General features: G+C 65.1%; 2 protein-coding genes across 5 annotated transcripts; both read left to right on the top strand.

Annotated features, from left to right (window-relative positions):
• Positions 1-789: 789 nt before the first annotated feature.
• Positions 790-6,954, top strand: PYGO2 (pygopus family PHD finger 2). The gene is made up of 3 exons (XM_032789397.2): positions 790-808; positions 2,595-2,646; positions 3,253-6,954. The coding sequence occupies exons 2-3, from the start codon at positions 2,605-2,607 to the stop codon at positions 4,315-4,317; spliced, it is 1,107 nt and encodes a 368-aa protein (XP_032645288.1). The 5' UTR covers positions 790-808; positions 2,595-2,604; the 3' UTR covers positions 4,318-6,954.
• A 571-nt stretch (positions 6,955-7,525) lies between these two features.
• Positions 7,526-17,723, top strand: PBXIP1 (PBX homeobox interacting protein 1). 4 transcript variants are annotated; one of them, XM_075071000.1, is made up of 11 exons: positions 7,526-7,657; positions 10,409-10,502; positions 10,989-11,110; positions 11,738-11,814; positions 12,786-12,954; positions 13,914-14,120; positions 14,200-14,223; positions 14,418-14,488; positions 14,839-14,964; positions 15,516-16,627; positions 16,884-17,723. In XM_075071000.1, the coding sequence occupies exons 3-11, from the start codon at positions 11,095-11,097 to the stop codon at positions 17,008-17,010; spliced, it is 1,929 nt and encodes a 642-aa protein (XP_074927101.1). In that variant the 5' UTR covers positions 7,526-7,657; positions 10,409-10,502; positions 10,989-11,094; the 3' UTR covers positions 17,011-17,723. The 4 variants fall into 4 exon arrangements, with proteins under 4 accessions (XP_074927101.1, XP_074927103.1, XP_074927100.1 ...); XM_075071002.1 differs by lacking the exon at positions 7,526-7,657 and having other exon boundaries at positions 10,338-10,502; positions 11,757-11,814; positions 16,884-17,111; XM_075070999.1 differs by lacking the exons at positions 7,526-7,657; positions 14,200-14,223 and having other exon boundaries at positions 10,360-10,502; positions 11,757-11,814; positions 16,884-17,111.
• The last annotated feature ends 1,598 nt before the right edge of the window (positions 17,724-19,321 follow it).

Here is a 19,321-nt window from a genome sequence, read left to right on the forward strand (position 1 = left end):
GGTGCCTCCTGCTGCAGCTGGCGGCTGCAAAGGAGGTAACATCTCTGCAGCGGGAGGGCAGCAGAGCATCACCCCAGCCCCATGGCCAGCTGCCCCTCAGCCATGGCTGTTCAGACCTGGGCCAGGGCTCAGCCACCACCTACGAGGGCTGCTCACGCCAGGCCGGACTGGAAAGGCTGGACAGCCCCAGCCAGCTGGGGGCAGGAGTGCCCAGCCCTGCCCTGTCTCCTGGGGGCAGAATGGGGGCACTCAGCTCCTGGCTCCCTGGGGGTTGGCCTCCCTCTAGCCCGACGTGGAGGGGCCCCATGGGCAGGGGCCCCAGCGGGGATCAGCTCCCACTGGGGCCCCGCCTCGGCGAGGGCCGAGGTGCGGGGAGCAGAACCCTGGAGCCTGCAGTGGTCTGTTCCAGCACCCCCCGCCCCCAGCGTAGAATAGTCTAATCGCGGCCGTGTCCCCGCTTCCCTTTGGAATGGTTTGCCCCGCCCGCTCCCCCTCCCACCGCATGCGGAGTGGTGGGGTCCGCCCGCAGGCGGAGTGGCTCGCCCCCCTTCGCGCGGTGGTAGGGCCCGGCCAGTTTCCGGTTCCGGCGCGGCTGCCCTGAGTGCGGGCCGGAGGCGCAGTGCGGAGCCGTGTCCCCGCGCGGGGCCATGGCGCAGCCCGGGCCCCCCCGGCTCTAAGCCCCGGGCCCCCATGGCGGCTCCGCACCCCAGAGAAGCTGGAGGGAGGAGTCCGGCCGCCGCCCCCTCCAGAGGGCCCGCCAACACCGGGGCAGACGGCCCCCCCGGCGGGCCCGGCAGGAAGCAGGGGAGCAGTGAGGGGGGGGCGTGGGGTGTACCGGGGGGGGCAGCTGGGGCACGTGGGGGTTGCGTGGGGTGGCCGTGGGGCAGGGGGGCACGTGGGGTACCGGGGTGGGGGCTGGGGGGACGTGGGGGTTAGCGGTCGGGGAGGGGGTACGGGGGCCCTGGGGGGCACGTGGGGTGTAGCGGGGGAGGGCCGGGCTGGGGAGACCGGCGGGCACGATAGGGGATTAGCCGGGAGACAGGGGGCGGGGGGCACCGTGGGGGTGTAGCCGGGGGGAGGGGCTGGGGGGCACGTGGGGGTGTAGCGGGGAGTGGCCGTGGGACGTGAAGGGGGCACGTGGGGTGTAGCCGGGTAGGAGGGGTGGCGGGCAGGGACGGCACGGGGGGGTAGCGGGGGTGGCCATGGGCAAAAGGGGGGCACGTGGGGTGTAGCGGAGGGTGGCAGGGAGGACGTGGGGTAGCCGGGAGGAGGCTGGGAGGCACGTGGGGTGTAGCGGGGGGTGGCCATGGGGCAGGGGGCACGTGGGGCTGTAGCCGGGTGGGGAGATGGGCTAGACGGAGACGTGGGTGGACGATGGAGGCGACGTGGGGTGTAGGAGGGGGTGGCGATGGGCAGGGGCTGTGGGGCGGGGCGGTGGCGTGGGGAGCGTGGGTTGCACGTGAGGTGCTAAGCCGGGGGGAAGGGGCTGGGGGCACGTGGGGTGAGCGGGGGGGAGGGCTGGGGGGCACGTGGGGGTGCAGCAGGGGGTGGCCGTGGGGCAGGGGGCGGTTGGAGGTTCAGAGGCGCTCAGAAGGGGATGAAGGAATTGTGCCGGTGGCGAGGCGGAGGGGCCAGGGGGCAATGGGGTTGGCAAGGGCTTAGAGGGATGTGGGGTGCTGGGGCACTGACACTGGCAGGGCTGTCCTGGCTCTTGCGTGACTGGTAAATTCTGGGCCAGGGGTGATGGGGTCTGTACGGCACCCTCCTCCCCTGGACAGGGCTTGAAGAGGGCAGGGCCATGGGGGCCTCATGCCTGGTGCTCTGCACGGAGAACCTGGGCCATGGGTCCCTGCCCCATGGTACTTCTAAGGGGGCATGGCTGTTCCTTGGCTGTGCCCGCACAAGCCGCCTGACTGCAGGCAGGGGTGACCCGGGGCTGAGTTGTGCCTGGCCTGCGGAACATGGTTTGGCTGGCAGGTGTTTGTGCAGTGCAGGAGGGGGCCGAGCTGAGGCCTGCCAGGGTGCAGCAGCCATCCCCGCCAGCCATTCCTGCGCACAGGTTGAGCTTGCACAGGCAGCAGTTGTGCTGAACACAACTGGAGCCTCACTTTTTGTAGGGAAGCGAACGCATTCACTTGGGAACAGAGCTCTTGGGGGAGCCGGATCGGGACGCCAGCCACTCTGCATGCAGCTGAGAACTGGGCATGCACACGCAGGGCCATGGTGTGGCTCAGTCCTGGGGCTGTGGCCTGCTCCTGTTCTCCCTGGATCAGATTTATTGGTGACCTTATCAGGCCATAAAGTTCTTCTGTCCTATCATTAATGGGGTGGAAATGCTGCCTGTGCCTTGGATGCTCCTCAGGCCTTGCCCTGGGCGAGCAGGTCGGGTGTGAGAACAGGGAGGCTTCATGGGAGAAGAGAGTTTGGGGGTGTCTGTTCTTTGTGCAAGGCTAGCTTGAGAGAGGGAGCACAGGTTCGGGGGAGATGCTGGTCTTCATTTCCCCTCTGTGCGTAGGGCGGATTTGGGGACGGGCTGTCTTCAGGCCCTGCCAGGGCTGACGGCACTCACTGACTTCACCAGTGCTTCCCCTCACAGGTCTGCAAATGAAGAGCCCTGAAAAGAAACGGCGCAAATCCAACACTCAGGTAAGGAGCATGGCTGGGACCCCGTGGTAGGAGAGTGGGGCCAGGCTGTCAGCCCAGCACCATGGCTCCTGGGGGCAAGAATCCCAAATAGTTCTGGTGGCACAGACAGCCCCGTCCACAGCAGGTTGAAGCCAAACCCTGAGGCTGCTCGGAGTGTCCTGCACCAGGGCTAATAGACGAACAGACGCGCATCTCCATGGAGCAGTGCGCAGCCAGTGGGGGCTGTATGGGCAACGGTGCCCGTCCTCCAAAGCAGCCAGTGCTGGCTATTCCCATGTCTTGGGGACTATCCCAGCATCTCATGTGCCTTTGACACGATGGCACTAGGAGACCGGGGTCCCTGCTCCAGCCAGGGCTCGTCTTCCCTTCTCCCAGTAGCATGAGGCTCCGGGAGGGGCAGCTTCCTGCTGCTGCAAATGCCGTCCGTTGCCAGGCTATGCAGAGGAACTAGTGGGCTCGGCCCTGCCAGTGCTGTGCGTCTCCTCCCAGGCCCTGCCTGGCACCAGCAAGAGCTGAGGGCCCTATGCCCCTGGCAGGCCTGGGCCCCACATGTCTGCCTGTTGGGTGGGTGAGCCCCACACTAACTCCTGTGTCTTCTACCCACAGGGCCCGGCCTATTCCCATCTCTCAGAGTTCGCCCCGCCCCCAACTCCAATGGTCGACCACTTGGTGGCCTCAAACCCCTTTGAAGATGATTTTGGGGCACCTAAAGTGGGGGCTTCGTCAGCTCCGTTCCTCAGCAACCCTGTGCCCTTTGGGAACTTCCGCGTGCAGGGGGGCATGACGTCCCAGGTTCCACCGGGCTACGGAGGGGGCCCCCAGGCCATGCGGAGGCAGCCCCCGCCCTTTGCCCCGAGCCAGATGGGCCCAGCCTTCAGCATGCCCCCCCAGAACCCCAACTATGTGCAGCCTGGTGCCATGAGTTTCCCCAGCCAGCCCTTCAACCAGCCTCTCGGACAGAACTTCAGCCCCCCTGCAGGGCAGCTCATGCAGGGGCCAGTCGGGGGCTTTGGGCCCATGATCTCCCCCACCATAGGGCAGCCTCCCCGTGGAGACATGGCACCAGGGCCTGCCCTGAATCCCCCTGCCGGCCCCCCCATGGCCCAGAGGTTCAGCCAGCCTGCCAGTCTCTTTGGACAGTCTCCCATGCAGCGGCCCAGCCAGAACCTGCCCCCAAACACCAGCCCCTTCCCTGGGGCTGACCCCGGCTTCCCGGCTGGGGGTGATGACGGGGGGAAGAACCTCAACCCCCCTCCCAGCACCTTCAGCCAGGAGCCGCACTCGGGCTCGCCAGCTGCGGTGAACGGGGCCCAGCCGAGCTTCGCCCCCAGCAGCGCCAGCCGGAGCAGCAGTACCCCTGAAGCTAACAGCCTCCCGCCCTCCAGCAAGGCGTCTGGCAACTCTGGGCACCAGCCACCGCCAGGCCTGGTGTACCCTTGCGGCGCCTGCCGCAGCGAGGTGAACGATGACCAGGATGCCATCCTGTGCGAGGCCTCCTGCCAGAAGTGGTTCCACCGGGAGTGCACAGGCATGACGGAGAACGCCTACGGGCTGCTCACCACTGAGGCCTCGGCCGTCTGGGCCTGTGACTACTGCCTGAAGACCAAGGAGATCCAGTCAGTGTACATCCGGGAGGGCATGGGGCAGCTGGTGGCGGCCAATGACGGCTGAGCTGGCACTGGGCCTGGCTAGGGAGGGGCCGTGCTGCCCTCACCTCGTACAGATCCCTGCTTGGTTTTCGGGCCAATTTCCCCCCACTTACTTTGTAGCCGCCCCTCTCCCTGCATGCAAGAGATGACGTTGAGTGCTGGTGTCTGGCTTCGGTAACGTTTCTTCTCTGTTCTTGCTCATCTGCATGGCTGGGCCTGGTGCAGCTCATGCCATTTTAAAATACTCGGAGCATCCATTGGAGGGAGAGGAGAGACCAGTGCCTGGCCCAAGAGACCCCTGCGCCTGCCAGTCCAGAGTGTGAAGTCCAGATCGGGGCTCTGGGGTCTCTGTTACTGGCCGAGCTGAGCAGCCAGTGGTAGCAGAATCTCTGTCTGGGGGCAGAGTAAGTGACTGTCCCACAGAGAGCCCTGGGGCAGCCTGCAAATGCTGATGCTCGGAGCAGTCTCCGCTGGATAGAAGCGGGGCGGAGCTGGTGAGGGCTGTGTCCTGGTGATGGGGGAGCTATGGTGTGATCCCTAGAGCTGGGACCTCAGCCCAGAGCGATACAGATCCCCCCCCGGACGCAGCGAGTGCTGGGAACAGCCAGGGCTCTGTCTTCTGGCAGGGGCCTGTAGCAGAACCAGCATGCTGAGCCCTTTGCACTTGATGTGGGGGTCTGTTCCACCCGAGCTGCCACTTCCCAAGCAGTCGGCCCTGTGCTGTTGCCAGAGGGGAGGGCAGTGGGTCTGCAGCATGGGGAGGTGGGTGTGTTGCCAGCGTGCATCTGAGCAGCAGGGAAGGTGGCTTTCGCTCCCTTTCCCCAGACTGCAGCTGGTGCCCCGGATATGTGCTTACGCTTGGGATGTGTGTGGAATCCTGGCTGAGTATAGCACAGGCCCCTTGGAGCTGAGCCAGGCCTGCTGCAGGGATGAGGTGGATTCTCCTGATCACTCATGAATACGTCTGTGGCAAGACACCCCTCCAGCCCCAGCGCGCTCAGCATCCTGCCCCCCGGTAGGAGCTGCTCTGCCAGGGTGTGCTGCGCGCTGGGTTTCCGTAAAGCTCCAGCCCTCGGCCTGGATTAGGTGAGACCCAGATTTCGTTATGAGTCACCCCCCAGCCCAGGGGACTGGGAGAGCAGCTGGGAGACATGGCCCAAGAGACTCCGCAGCCATCGTTAGATGTCCTCAAGCTTTGGGACGTGACTCATGATTTTTGAATGTCTGGGACCCATGGAGCCTCCAAGCCCCATCATGCCATGGTGGGTGAGAGAGCCAGACGCACCCTGCACTGCTGGGCCTGTCTGCGCTAGGGGGAGTGCGGCTGCACCATTCGTCATTGGTTGGATGGTTCCTTTTGCCTCCTGGGTGTCCATGAAAGCCAGGAGGTGGTTGTGCAGCTGAGCAGAAGCTCAGTGCCCCTTTCCAACATGAGGTAGGTCACACACAGCAGGCTACAGGCACAGGGCCGGGGAGTCCGGCGGGTCCAGCTGTGCCCAGAGCGTGGGGGTCGCGCAGGTTGGAAGTGCGCATGTTGTGACCAGGCCACATGCTCTGGCAAAGCAGGACCCAGGCCTGTGGAAGCAGCTTCTGAAGTCACTGAGTCTGTCCGGGAGTCCCTCCTGTCCCCTCCCAGGGCTAGGGCTCGGAGCAGGCAATAAGCAGCAGTGGATGTGAAGGTGTTTTCCTGGGCTTGCCAGCAACCCAGCACAGAGGTGCCTTCCTTCCCTCTGTACCAGGGACGTAGCCTGCTGCAGGGCCTGGCTCCCAACCTGCTGTGCTGCTGCCCGGGCAGCTCAGCTCACCAGCCCATCGGGTTTCTTTGGCTGCCTGGCAGTTGGTTCACACCACTCGGTGCTGTCATTTCAGGCAGTGGCTGCACTTGGGTCATGTTTGTGAGGTTCTCTTGCCTGCCACACTTTTAAAGGCCTGCGCCTGCTTCTGGTGTCAGTGAGAGCTGCAGAGCCCCGGGGCCGGGAGTGCCATTTAGCCAGTGCATGCGGTGCAGGGGGCAGCTTGCTTTCCACCAGTGGCACTGACCTAGTTTAGCGAGCTGGGGGGAACTGTCTGGAACCAGTTACAGTAAAGAGTGAGACACAGGGGGGCAGGGTGAACCCAGTGGCCTGGCCTGGCAGATGGTCTGGGTCTCTTCCTGCTCCAGTGGCTGAGGGGGGTGGACAGGCCGGTGGCAAGGGCCTGTCATGAGCTGCGGGTGGGGAATGGGCAGGGGGAGGGTTCTGAGCTGAGAACAGCCGCGCTGGGAGCAGCTTGGCACATGGCACAGGGGCTGATTGGTAGGCACACGCTTTACCCTGCTGCGTACACACATCGCCTGGAGGCAGGACTGCTCGCTGGCTAACAGCTGCTCCTGTTTAGTAGCCATGGGCTGTCCCAACCCTCACTGAGCACCCTGGACAGGCCTGTGTGCTGGGCCTTGCTGCTTTTGGCTGGGTTGGGGGAATCTCCTGGTTTTGTTAACTTCTTGCTGTTTTGATGACTTGTTCCCTTTTGTAAAGTTGTTGCTGGTGTGGTTTGTAATCGTTTTTAACCTCACGGAGCTTTCTGCAGGACCAGGGGGCGCAGTCTTGCCCCGTTTTAACAGTCTGAGCATTAAAGGAAATCTTTTTGTATTGTCCAGCTATAAAGCGATTTGAAACCAGCCTCCTGCCTGTCTGAGACCCAGCGTTGCATTGGGTTGGTTTAGCTGAACTGGGGCCCCTGCATCTGAGAGATTCTGCTCTGTTAGCCTCTCCCCTGAGGGTACCAGCAGTGCCCCCCACCGCTGGCCCGGTGTGGTAGCTGCACAGCCGACAGCATCCAGCCTGCTCCCAGGAGTCCAAGGCCCAGGAGTCCCTGGCCCTTTGTTGATGGGGGAGCGGGAAGGGCAGCGTGCAGGGCAGGGGCCTGGGTGTCCCAGTGTGTGTGGGGCTGAGGCCCTTCCCCGGGGGGCTTTGCAAGAGGAAGCTGCCTCAGGGCCGGAGGCTGGGCGCAAGCAAAGCAGAGTCGAGAGGAAGCTGCTCCCCCAGTGCAGAGGGGGTGACAGGGGCCTTTCCTCCCCCAGCCCTGGGGGTGCTGCTCCCTGCTGCTTGTGGGGGGAGACCTTCACCTGGTGCGAGAAGGGGCTGGGGGGGAGCCCCTGGGGGCCCCGCCTGCTGAAGGGGCTGGTCCAGCCCAGGCAATGCCAGGGGCGGGATTCCCTGTCTCCGCCTGCCTGGCCACCCCACCCCCCCGGGGAGCCCCGCCCGACAGCTGGGCGCGGGGGGTGTCTGCGATTGGCTCCCGCCCGTCCGGAATGTAGCGAGCAGCTGCTGGAGTTTGGTACAAAGTTGCGACTCGCCGGAGCCGGGAACCCCCCGGAGCAGGTCAGTGAGCCCGCGGGGGCCGAAGACCCCGGCCCGGCTGCTGTGGGTGGCGCCGGTCCCAGGGCAGCCCCGCCTGTTGCCCTGGCCAGGGGCGAGGCCGGCCTCCGCCTGCAGGGGGGCTTCCCCGGTGGCTGCAGGATGGTCCTTGGGCGAGCGGCTGGGTGGGCCCTGCCCTGAAGGCACCGGGTCCCTGGCACGCCGCGCAGGGGGGGCTGAGTCTGCAGGCCCGCTGCTCTCAGCCTGGGGCCACGACCTGATGTCAAGGGGTCCTGTTCCCATGCTGCCAAGTGGGCGGAGGGGCTGGCTGGGAGCGGGGGTCCCGGCCTGGGTAGGGCTGAGAACCCTGCGCTGGGCGAGCTGAGCTGGGGCCCCTCGATTCACTAGCTCACGGGGGCCCCTGTCAGTGCCCTGCAGCAGGCATTGGGCCAAGGTGCCCGACGGTGCCCTTGGCTCAAGTGCGGCTGTGGGCTCCCTTCGCTGGGCCAGGCCTGTGTCACTACAGCAGAGCCTTGCCCAAGGCTCAGGCTCTTCCACTCTGTGCCCCGTGCTCAGCCCGTGGGGCTGTGCCCGCCGCCCCATATCGCTCTCCTGGTGCCACGGCTTCCCCAGGGACGGAGTCTCACCCGCACGGCTCCGATAAACTCCTTCCTGTCGCTCCCTTCCCGTGAGGTGCTGCCAGCAGAGAAGGCTGCTGTGCAGAGCCCGGGGAGGAAGGGACAGAATGGCACCCACACCCCGGCCGTGCCCAGGGGCCCCTCTTGCCAAGCTGGAGCTGCCCTTCCCTATGGAGCCGCTGGGCAGACGCAGCGTCACCGCCTCTGCTTCCACCTGCTAACCTGCATGAAAAGCAGCTAAAAATAGCCCCCCAATGTCACTTTCCCATGTTGCAACTGGTGTCAATGGCGTGGGGCTCGGGAGGGGGAGGGGAGACGGGCTGGGCCGAGGCGAATGCACAGTGGGGACTGCGTAGGGAACAGGACAGTGGGGATTGGTGGTGTGGGGAGACAAGCGCCCCAGGCAACATGCCAGGAAGGTTGGCTCATGCCTGAGGCTGTGCTGTGACCAGAGGTTCTCAACTGTTTTCTTTCTGAGACCCCCACAACATGCTATAAGAATTCCACGGCCCACCTGTGCTCCGGTAACTGGTTCTCTGCTTATAAAAGCCAGGACTGCCATTAGGGCAGGGCAATTGCCTGGGGTCCCTTGCCACATGGGCCCCCATGAAGCTACATTGGGCAGCCTCGGCGTCAGCCCTGGAGGCAGGGCTCCGGGCCTCACACTTCAGTCCCATGCGGTAGGGCTTTGGCTCTCTGTCCTGGGCCCCAGCTACCACTGGCTGTGCTTGGCGGCCTCCCTGAACCCTTCTTGGAGCAGCCTCGGACCCCTGGTTGAGAGCCACTGCTGTAGACCCTCTTCAGTGTCACCCCAGGGTGCTGGGCCATGGGCCCCCTTGGCGGCATCCCCGTTCTGCAGGGCCCAGCTGCATCTCACCTCGCTGCAGCGTTTCCTGCCTTTCCTCACATTGGGGCACTTCCTGCTTCTCAGAGCTCGGTGACCTGCCCTGGGTGAGCGAGTGCTGCAGCCGGGGTTCTCCTGTGCTCCCCTGGGCTGGTGCTGGAGTGGGAGAGCCCAAACCTCACAGCCGTCCCAGGATGGGCAAGATTTTTATCCCCATTGTACAAATGGGGAAACCGAGGCACAGGGTGGGGAAGGGACTCCAGCAAGGTCACACCATGAGTCTGTGGCAGCAAAGCAAGGAATAGAAACCAGGAGTCCTGGCTCCCAGCCCCCCTGCCCTGCTTGCCAACGGGGGGGGGGGGCAATAAGGGCACCCTCCCAGCCCAGTTTTTCCTGTGATGTGAACAAAAACTGTGTGACTTCATCTTATCGTCATGGAAACATTGTGATGTCATGGAGTTGGCTTTGTGACATCACTGCAGGGGCTGTCAGAGTGAAGTCTGCTCCGGGTGGGAAGGAAATCCCCAGAGCCCGGGGGCAGGAAGCTCAGAGATGGGCAGTGGGAAGTGACCCTTCTCTCTGGAAGCACCTGGAGCTCCAGTCCCAGACTGGCACCTGGACAGCCTCCCCTTCTCTGGGCAGCCAGCTGCCATTTGAGGCCTGGGGGCTCATACATGTCCTGTGCCAGCTGGGAATCCCCCCTGCCCCCTGAGTGGGCCGGGCTCCTTGGTAGCTGTGGAGGGAATGCACTGAATCCCGAGAGGCAGCTGACTTCTCCCTGCCCCCTTCCCCTGCCCCCGATCTCCAGCCCTTGGAACCCGCCCGGGGAGTGAGCCTGCCCTCCCCACATCGCGCCAGGCTCAGGGACCAGGGATCTGTGTTATCAACGGTGCCAAACCCAGGCCCCTCTCACTGCAGGCACCCTGACCCCATGACCCCTGCAAGGGAATAGGGACAGGTGGGGTTGGCAGCTGCGGCTCCTGGCTGTATTCCAGCTCAGTTAGAGTGGGGTGGGGTCTCTCCCTGGCTCCTGTCCCGTCTGGCTGGAGCTGTGCCTTGTCGTGGTGGGAACACAGTGTTCCCACTCCTGTTGGGAGGCCAACCAGCTCGGAAACGGGCCTGAAGATCTTTGTTTTCATTTGCAAATTTCCCTTTGCAAGTCAAATTGCCCAGGGCAGAGCCTCAGCCTGGGCACCCAAAGCCATGCAAAGTCCCTGTCCCCAGGGCTCTGAGCAGTCTCTCCCCGCTGGCTGCTGCCGGCTGCCCCAGCACTGACCTCTCTGTCCCCTGCAGGTGGGGTCTGGGCTGTCCTGGGACCGGAGCAGGAATGGCTGAGAACGCGGACTTGCGGGACTCTGATAACAGCTGGGTGATCACAGGCTCCGAGGTGTGGCAGGAGGCCCTGGGGTGCAGGGTGGGGATGTCCCAAGGTGGGGCCCAGAACTTGCCCTGGCCAAGCAGGTCTCTTCGGGTCTTGCTCCTTCTCCCGCTGGCCCAGGATGCAGAGCTCCTGGCCTCTGCTGAACACCCAGCTGCTGTGACCCCCGCTGCCAACACTGCCCCTAAATCCCTGCCCCTCTGCTGCCTCCTGCTCAGGGTTCCTGGGTGACTCTGAGCCGCCTGCCCTTGGGTGAGGGGTGTCGTACTGTCCCCCCCTTCAGGTTTGCTGGCAAGACAGGGTCTGGGCCCAAACTGTGGGCCCCAAACACTTCCCACAGGGCAGCAGGGGTGGGGATCTGACACTCAGGAGCTCTCATTTCAGCATCTGAGGATCGTCTCTGCTGCCCCTTGTCCCTGGCAGGGCGGGGAAGGAGTGGGATGTCGCCAGGGAGGGCAGGTAGTGACTGATGTAACCTGCCCTCTGTGTCTCCAGGGTTTGCCCGTGGAAACCGTGGGCCCAGAGCTGGACACAGTCACCCAGACCCCAGCGGACGAGGAACCAGCAGGACACACCCTTCCGAAGGGGCACAGCACTGAGGATGTGCACACAGGCACGTGAACGGCGCAGATATGGGATGAGTCCCCCCATCCCCCTGGGCCCTCTGCCCCCGGCTTCCCCTGCCCAGCCCCCTCCCCGCCCTGCCCAGACCCCGACTTTGCCTGTCCAGCTCCCCCCACCCCGTTCTGCCCAGCCGCCCAGGCTGTCTGCCCTTGGCTTCCCCCTGCCCTACCCATCCCCCATTCTGCCCAGCCCTCCCCGCCCCCCACCAGGCCCCAACTTCCTCTGTCGCCCGTTCTGCCCAGCCCCCTGGGCTGTCTGCCCCTGGCTTCCCCCCATCCAGCCCTCTGGCCCTGCCCAGCCCCTCTTGCTCTCCACCTCCCTGTCCCCCCACCCCACCCCCATGCTGGCTGCCTGACACAGGCACATCCCTGGCCCCATGGGTTGCTCTGGCCTCCTGGCTGGGTTCCCAGCTCCCTCTTCCCCTGTGGGCTGAGGGGGAGGATCCCTGGGCCTCTTTTGGCTGGGGGCGGAAGGGGGTGGGGGGCTTCCTCAGGTGCCCATTAGGGCTTCTGCATCTGGCAAGACGGGCCCTAGCTTCCATCCCCCTCCCCCGGCACTGGGGATGCGCTGGCCTCCCCGCTGGCTGCCCTATGGACACTAACGAGGCCATCTCTCCCCAGCCGGCACCTCCCCAGGCAGGAAGAGAGAAGGCTCCCAGCTGAACACGTCCCCTGGCCCTGAGGAGGCTGAGTTCAAGGTACATTGGCTGGGGGTGGGTCACCGGTTCCCACGCCAGAGCCCTGTCCCCAAGTGATCCCTAGAGCAGAGGTGTTAGAAAACCAGTCACTCGCCATGTAAAAACTGCCAGTGATGGAGAACCCAGCACAACCCTGGGTCAGTTGTTCCAATGGTCAGTTCCTCTCATGGTGAAATATTTACACCCGACTTTCAATCTGAATTTGTCTAGCTTCAACTCCCAGCCATTGGCTCCAGTTAGACCTTCCTCTGCCAGACAGATGAGCCTCTGATTAAATATTTGTTCCCAGGTAGATCCTCACCCCTGAACCGGCTCTTTGTTCAGCTAGGCAGACTCAGAGCTCAATCAGTACAACTGCCCAACCAGCTAAACTGCATGCTTCTCCGCTGCTTGCTGGGTCTGGAAGGACCTAGCACCCGCAGGAGAGAGCTACAAGAAGAGGGGACGTCGGTCACAGTTGGTGCTTCTGATGCATTAGCCACTAGTGCTTGGAACATGGACCTCAGCTGCACGCAGGGATCCAGTCTCGCTCCCCTGATCTCTGCACCCAACCAAGACTGGGTGACGGCAGACGCAGGTGGAATTCTAGCCCTGCAGCTGGGGTTTGTAATTAGGGAGCCGTTAGATGCTCAGATCTGCCCCCCCAACAAGGGGGTGTTAGCTTTGGCTGCCTAGGTAGTGAGGCCAGTACGGGTCATTAACTAGTTTCTGATGTGGGGGCGGGCAGGACTCAGTGGGGGCATGGATAGGGGGGGGGGGGGGGGGGGGGCACGGAGTCTACAGCTGGGCTCCCAAGCTGCCCGGTCGTGGTGGGGGAAGGAGCCAGCCCAGCCAGGGCACGCAGCCCCACCCCAGGTCTCCTCTGCAGAGCTCCTGCCCACTGGGCTCCAGGTGCCCTGCCTGTGTCCTGGGAGGCGGAGCACATGGGGGTGGGTGGAGCATGGATCCTGACAGCATCGCTCTGTCCCCAGGACTCTGAGGAGTGTCCCCAGGAGACCCTGAGCCTAGCAGCCTCCCCCAGGCCTGGTGCACCGGGCCACGAGGTGCCAGAGATCCAGGCACAGGATGGGCCAGGCTCTGAGGACCCTGAGCTGGGCTCTGACACCAACACGCTGGGCTCCGTGTCCAGTGGCAGAGCAGGTGGGTCCGAAGTCTCTGGGCAGCTCCAGGGACAGGCTCCAGGGTTGGGCCGCAGGGGTGCTGTGCAGGACTCACCCCCCGAGACAGGTGCACAGCCCCCACCCCTCTGCAGAGAGCTCAGTGGGGAGCCTGTCTGAGTGTTGGGGGTGCCCAGCTCAGTAGGTGCTTGTCTCAGGGGACGGGGGGGGTGCGGGAGGGAACTATGGCTCAATGGTGGGGACTGCCTGATTTAGCAGGGGGCTGGTCTGAATGTGCATGAGGGCGGTGCCTGGCTCCATGGGGGCTGGTCTGAGTGTCTGGGGACAAGGCCTGACTCCATGGGGGAGGGCTGAGTGTCTGGGGGCGGGGCCTGGCTCCATGGGGGCTGGTCTGAGTGTCAGGGGGTGGGGCCTAGCTCAGTGAGGGTGGGGCCTAGCTCAGTGGGGTGGGGCTGACTTTCTGGGGGTGGTTCCTGGCTCCATGGCGGCTGGTCTTGAGTGTCAGGGGGCATGGCCTGACTCCATGGGGTGGGCCTGAGTGTCTGGGGGCGGTTCCTGGCTCCATGGGGGCTGGTCTGAGTGTCAGGGGGTGGGGCCTGGCTCAGTGAGGGTGGGGACTAGCTCAGTGGGGTGGGGCTGACTTTCTGGGGGCGGTTCCTGGCTCCATGGCGGCTGGTCTGAGTGTCAGGGGGTGGGGCCTAGCTCAGTGGGGGTGGGGCTGACTTTCTGGGGGGGTTTGCTGGCTCCGTGGGGGCTGGTCTGAGTGTCTGGGGGCATGGCCTGACTCCATGGGTTGGAGCTGAGTGGCTGGGGGCAGGGCCTGACTCAGTGGGGGTGGGACTGACTGGGGATGGGGCCTGGTTCAGTGGGGTGGGGCTGAGTGTCTGGGGGAGGGGCCTAGCTCAGTGGGGAGGGGCTGAGTGTCTGGGGGCGGGCCCTGGCTCCATGCGAGGCTCTCAATGGGCTCCGCTCACTCGGCAGGTGAGCCGCTGGAGGAGGTGAGCAGCAGCGAGGATGATGCTGAGGGTCTGCACCAGCAGCAGCTGCGGGACTCACACCGGGCTCCGTGTGGCCCTGCCGAGTGCCGTGGGGCCGAGGCAGCCGGTGACGGGGAGAGCGGGCTCAGTGTGAATTCATGCCTGCTGGGCGTGCTGGCGCTGCTGGGCGTCGGGCTCCTGGCCTTCTCCGGTAAGCGAGGCCCTGCGGCTGCTGGGGGGCGGATGAGGCTGGCGCCGGCATCTCCTTCACCATCTATTTCTCTCCCCAGGTGCCATCTATGACCCTGGGGATGGTAAGTACCGGGGGAGCCTCCCCCTCACTAACAAGCTGCGCCGTGCTCCTGGCCTCCACCTGTCTGCGGCCCCCAGACTCCCTGCTGGGCGGGGGGGGGCAGTGTCATTGACAACCCCGCATGACACCCTGTGTGGAGCTACTGAGACGCAGCCCAGCTGGCTGTTCAAATCTCCTCTCCTCCCTTCCTGCCAGGCCCCACGGAGAGCATGGATCCCGGGGACATCCCAGATGGGGAGCAGCAGCCACTGGCTCTTGGTGTGAAGGTACGTGGGGTGGCGAGGAGGTCTCAGGGCCTGAGACTAGCTCAGCGCCCCACTGCTGAACAAGGGGGGTATCCCCAGCATTGGCTTTGGGGTGAGCAGGTGCCCTGGAAATGCAGCCCCAGGCATCCTTGCCTTTGTTTCCCGGGCACACAGGCCTGCACGATACCACCATGAGATCCCACCAGCACCACACAGTGAGGTCTGCCACCCGCTGGCCCCAAACTGCGGGGGAAACTGAGGCACAGAGGGAGGCAGGGTGGGCTGGGGCAGAGCTGGGAGGGGAACCCTGGCATCCTGGCTCTCACATGCCCTGTACAGTCACGGAGCTGAGCTTTTACCCTCGCTCATAGGACTGGCTGCAGCAGCCTCCGCTGGACCCGGCCGGGGACCCCCAGAGCCTTCATTCCATGAGCCTGCTTCTGGACAAGCTGGCCAAGGAGAACCAGGACATCCGGCTCATGCAGGCGGAGCTGCAGGTGGGTGCTTGGGGAGGCCCACGGGGAGCACTGGCGGCATCATATCCTGTCTGCTATAGCTCTCGGCCAAGGGCAAAGCCAGCTCGTAGCGTGGCCAGGGCGCTCAGCTGCCTTGGGCTGAGCCGCAGCAGGTCCGTGTGGCATCGAGGAGCCGGCTCTGTATCGTCCTGCAGACACGCCGCCCCTTGCCATGTCCGTGACTGGCTCACCCGCTCTGTGTGGTAGGACGGCCCCTGGCCAGCACCCGCATCCCCGCTGCCCCCGGCTGAGCTCCTGGGGCAATTCCAGCCTGTGCTGGGGAGACGTGTGAACGCAGCTTGAGCCCTTTGCAGTATCTGGGTGGGAGGAGCCTAGCAGTGCTGATATGGGCAGGGGGCACCAGAGGGGGGTTACTCCCCTCCCTCCTTGGGGGAAGGGGCCCAGTCCACTCTGCCTGCCCCGGCCAAGCAGGGATTGGCCCTTCTTGGTGCCCTGGGTTGGCTGGGGGGCTGTTTGCCTTGCCCCGGCGTGGACCCGTCTGTCCTGACCCTGCTCCCTTCTGGTGGCCGCAGGCGCAGAAGGACGAGCTCCAGGCCCTGCTGCAGAAGAGCGAGGGGGAGAAGGCGTTGGCCGGCTCCCAGCAGCAGAGCCTGGCAGGGGAGAACGCGCGGCTCCACCAGGCGCTGCAGCAAGCGGCCGAGGCTCACCGCTCTGCCCAGGCCGAGCTGCAGGTGCTGCGGGAGCAGCTGCAGGGCCTGGAGCAGGAGGGTGCAGCCGAGACCCCACGAGCGGCCCCAGAGCTGCCCCACGAGGAGCAGCTGCTGTTCCAGGAGCTGGCCAAGCAGCGTGGACTGCTGGGCTCCGTGCGGAGGGAGCTGGAGGGGGTTCTGCAGCGAGCCCAGGGCTCCGGCAGGATGGAGCAGCTGCGGGTGGAGCTGGCTGGTTTGGAGCAGCAGCTGGCACAGGAGCTGCAGCGGGTGGAGAGCTGGGAACAGAACTACAGCAAGGGGCGCAGCGGGGAAGGCAGAGGGGCCACGGAGCCGTCCCGCCCCCGCCGGCAGGAGCCACCCAAAACTGACAAGAAGGAGGGTGGGTGGCACAAGAGGTCAGAGGCCAGAGAGGAGCGTAGGCGCCAGGACGGGGACCCGGGGGGCAGGGAGCAGGATGCTGCCAAGCACCCGAAGCGCCGGGAGCAGCCTGAGCCCCACAGGCGCCAGGGGCCGCGGGACACCAAGCCAGCCAAGGACCAGAATGGGCAGCGTCGGGCAGGCGGTGGGAAAGCGGCGCTCCGTGGGCCCCACGAGCACAACATCTTCTGGGAGCCGCTCCAGCTGCAGCGGTACCGGGTGCCCCAGGGCTGCACGGGTGTGGCTGGCTGCGCCCGCCAGGAAGGGCTGGAGCTGTTTGGCGCCGAGCTGGCGCCAGTGCAGAAGGGGCAGTTCCTGCAGCTGCTGCAGAGCTACATGGCTGGGCTGGACTGGGGGCAGCACTTTGCGGGGGTGGCGGCCTGGCTGGACGGTGCCTTTGCCAGCGACGGCACCTTTGCCCACGACCGCCTGCGCTTCCGCCACTTCGTGGAGGATGTGGAGGAGCTGCTGGAGGAGCTGGCGGAGCAGGAGCAGGGCGACGAGGAGGCAGCCGATGACTTCGAGGAGTACGTGTTGCGGCACTACGGCGGGGACGGGTGAGCTTGCCCCTTTCCCCCCAGGCACACACAGTGTGGGTGCCGTATCCACGGGTGGGGGTGCTCGATGTGGGGGCCTGCACCGGGGGCGGGTGACACCGTCAGCCCAGGCAGCAGGGGCAGCGGAGGTAGCTCTGTGCACTCAGGGGAGGGGAGTCAGGGCTGTCCAGCATGTGTGGCGGGGGGGGCACGTTGCCCTTTCTGCTCCCCATGAGTCCCTCCTCGGTAACCCCCCCCCGTGTGTTTGCACTTGCAGTTTCACCAAGAAGGAGAGCGAGCGGCGCCGAGCAAAGCAGCGGAGCAAGCAGCTCCATGGGCACGGCCCCCTGCGGGACAGGGACGGCCACCGTGGAAAGGAGAACAGCCCGCCAGACAAAGGCTAGAGCTGGGGGCCAGTGCCAGCCCAGCCGGGCCCCACTCAGCCCTGTAGTTTGTAGGGGACAGCGGCCAGTGCCCCATAGGGACGCGATGCTTGTTGTGAGGGCCGTATTCCAGGCTAGGGGGGCTGGGAGGGAGCGACCCCTGGGGGAAGGTGATGCCAGTGCAGGGTCGTGCCCCCTCTAAATCCGTACAGCCAGAGTTCAATCAGAGCCCACAGCCATCAGTCCCTGCCCAACGCGCCAGTGTGATGCCAGCACGCCTGCTGCCAAGCACAGGCCCCTTCCCATGGCTGAGTTGGGGGGGCTGAGCCATCACAAAGGGATAGGGGGCATTGGCGGCTTTCCTTTGGACAGCAGGGAATGCTTTGCCCACAGCCTGCAGTTCCCCCTGGGTGCTGTGCCATGGGGCTCCCCATGGCACCCTACCCCCTGCCCTGTCCCTTTGAGGTGCCAAGGGGCCCGATTTCCCTGGCATGGGGCCAGGGCGGGGTTTATGGGGACCAAGCTCCCACGTGCACCCACCCGCTGGTTGGTAATGGTGTCCCCCTGCTGCGACCTGGCTGCGTGCCCACTTCACTGCCATCCCCAGCACCGAGTCAGGCTGGCTCCCCCCACGTGGGGCCCCCTCTCTGCTCCCCACCCAGGCTCCCTCAGCACTAAATGCCCTGCATGTGATGTTGCACTTTGCTAGAAACCAATAAACTCGCTATTGGGGAGCTCCTGAGGCCGGGCACTGTTGAGTGGGCTGGGGCTCCATGCAGCGCTGGGGGGGTACACAGCTTCCCAGGGTCGGCAGCACCCTGCCCGCCTGGCTCCCTGGGCAGCGCTGCCATTGGGGAACTGGGGATGGAGCCCAGCAAATGATGCCAGAGTCCTGGCTCAGGCAACGCCCGGTGAGACACCTCCATTGCCATTCCCAACCCCTCCCCTCCTGGGGCCCCCAGGCCAGCCCGCCCTACATCAGCCCAGCAGAGCCCATTGTGGTCTTCCATCCCACCCTCCACCGTCCAGCCCAGGCCAGAGAACCCTCCCACGGATTCCTGTGTCCAGCCTGCCCCCTTTCCCTGTAAGCTGGGCCCTTCGCTCCCTGTTCTCCTCCGGGGTGTAGGGACAGCTGGTTCCTCCCAGCTCCCTGGGGCTGGGGGTTCCCTGGACATGCCCCGGGGTCAAGGCTTCTCACCACCAGGAGCCCTTAGCGGGGGGAAGCCTCGTCTCTGCTGCCCTCGATCAGCTCCCATCCCGTGGCCCCAGCGCCTGCCCCTGCTCTCCGGGCTGCTCGTGGTGGCTGCTTTTGGCACCTGGCTGGAGCCATGGGGGTTGGGCTGGTTGCCCTGGGCTGCAGCTGGACACTTCACAGCTGTGACTGGTTTTAAAGGGCTCGAGGGGCAGATCTCATCTCGACAAAAGCTGCCCCATGGCTCCGCTGTCTCGGCAGGGAGTAGGGCCCTCGGAGCTGGAGCTAGGCCATGCTGGGACTGAGACTGGGAGGGAGCTGCAGCCACCCTGGCGCCCCAGGCACAGGAGGACCAGAGCATCATGGCCCTGCCCTGGCAGGGCCCCTTAGCATCTGCTGCACTGCAATGAAGACCCATGGCTTCAGCCTTCCGTCCAGTGGTTTCCCCAGGAACTGAAATGGGGAGGGGGCGGTCAGGGCCGACGAGATATATAAAAGAGATATGAATAAAGTAAATGTTTTGTTAGGCCTGGGCTGCATTACGGAGATCAGGCACCATCAGAGAAGGTAACAGGGTGCTCAGCTGGCTGAGAATCTGGAGCCCCTTGTGAGGGACACAGCCGGGGAGGGCGGAACAGGCTCAGTGGGGCACACTCTCCCCTGACAGTCAGTGCTGGCCCAATGTCACTAGGGTGCCGGGGGCCTGTGCTAGGGGGAGGGGTTCAGTAGGGGGGTACCGTGCTGCAGTGGGTGGGGTGGGGCTCAGCAGGGGGTGCTGTGCTGGGGAGGGGCTTAGTAGGGGGCGCTGTGGTGCAGTGGGTGGGGGGGGCTCGGTAGGGGGGGCTGTGCCCTCCCCAGCAGTTCCCCGCAGCACAGCACCCCCTCGGCCCCCACCCACTGCAGCACAGCACCCCCTACTGAGCCCCTCCCAACACAGCAGCCCCCCCAGCAGCAGCACCCCCTACCGAGCCCCCCACCACTGCAGCACAGCACCCCCTACGAGCCCTCCCCAACACAAGCACCCCAGCAGCACACACCCCCTACTGAGCCCCTCCCCAACACAGTGCCCCCAGCACAGCACCCCTACCGAGCCCCCACCACTGCAGCAACAGCACCCCCTACTGAAGCCCCTCCCCAACA

Source organism: Chelonoidis abingdonii, chromosome 11 (assembly GCF_003597395.2).
Source record: "Chelonoidis abingdonii isolate Lonesome George chromosome 11, CheloAbing_2.0, whole genome shotgun sequence".
Taxonomy (NCBI): Eukaryota; Metazoa; Chordata; order Testudines; family Testudinidae; genus Chelonoidis; species Chelonoidis abingdonii.

Coding starts and splice junctions, on each gene's coding strand:
- PYGO2 (XM_032789397.2), top strand. CDS start 2,605: ATGAAGAGCCCTGAAAAGAAACGGCGCAAATCCAACACTCAG. Junction 2,647..3,252: donor GGCGCAAATCCAACACTCAG/GTAAGGAGCATG, acceptor TTCTACCCACAG/GGCCCGGCCTATTCCCATCT.
- PBXIP1 (XM_075071002.1), top strand. CDS start 10,443: ATGGCTGAGAACGCGGACTTGCGGGACTCTGATAACAGCTGGGTGATC. Junction 12,955..13,913: donor CGTGTCCAGTGGCAGAGCAG/GTGGGTCCGAAG, acceptor CTCACTCGGCAG/GTGAGCCGCTGGAGGAGGTG. Junction 16,628..16,883: donor CGGCACTACGGCGGGGACGG/GTGAGCTTGCCC, acceptor TTGCACTTGCAG/TTTCACCAAGAAGGAGAGCG.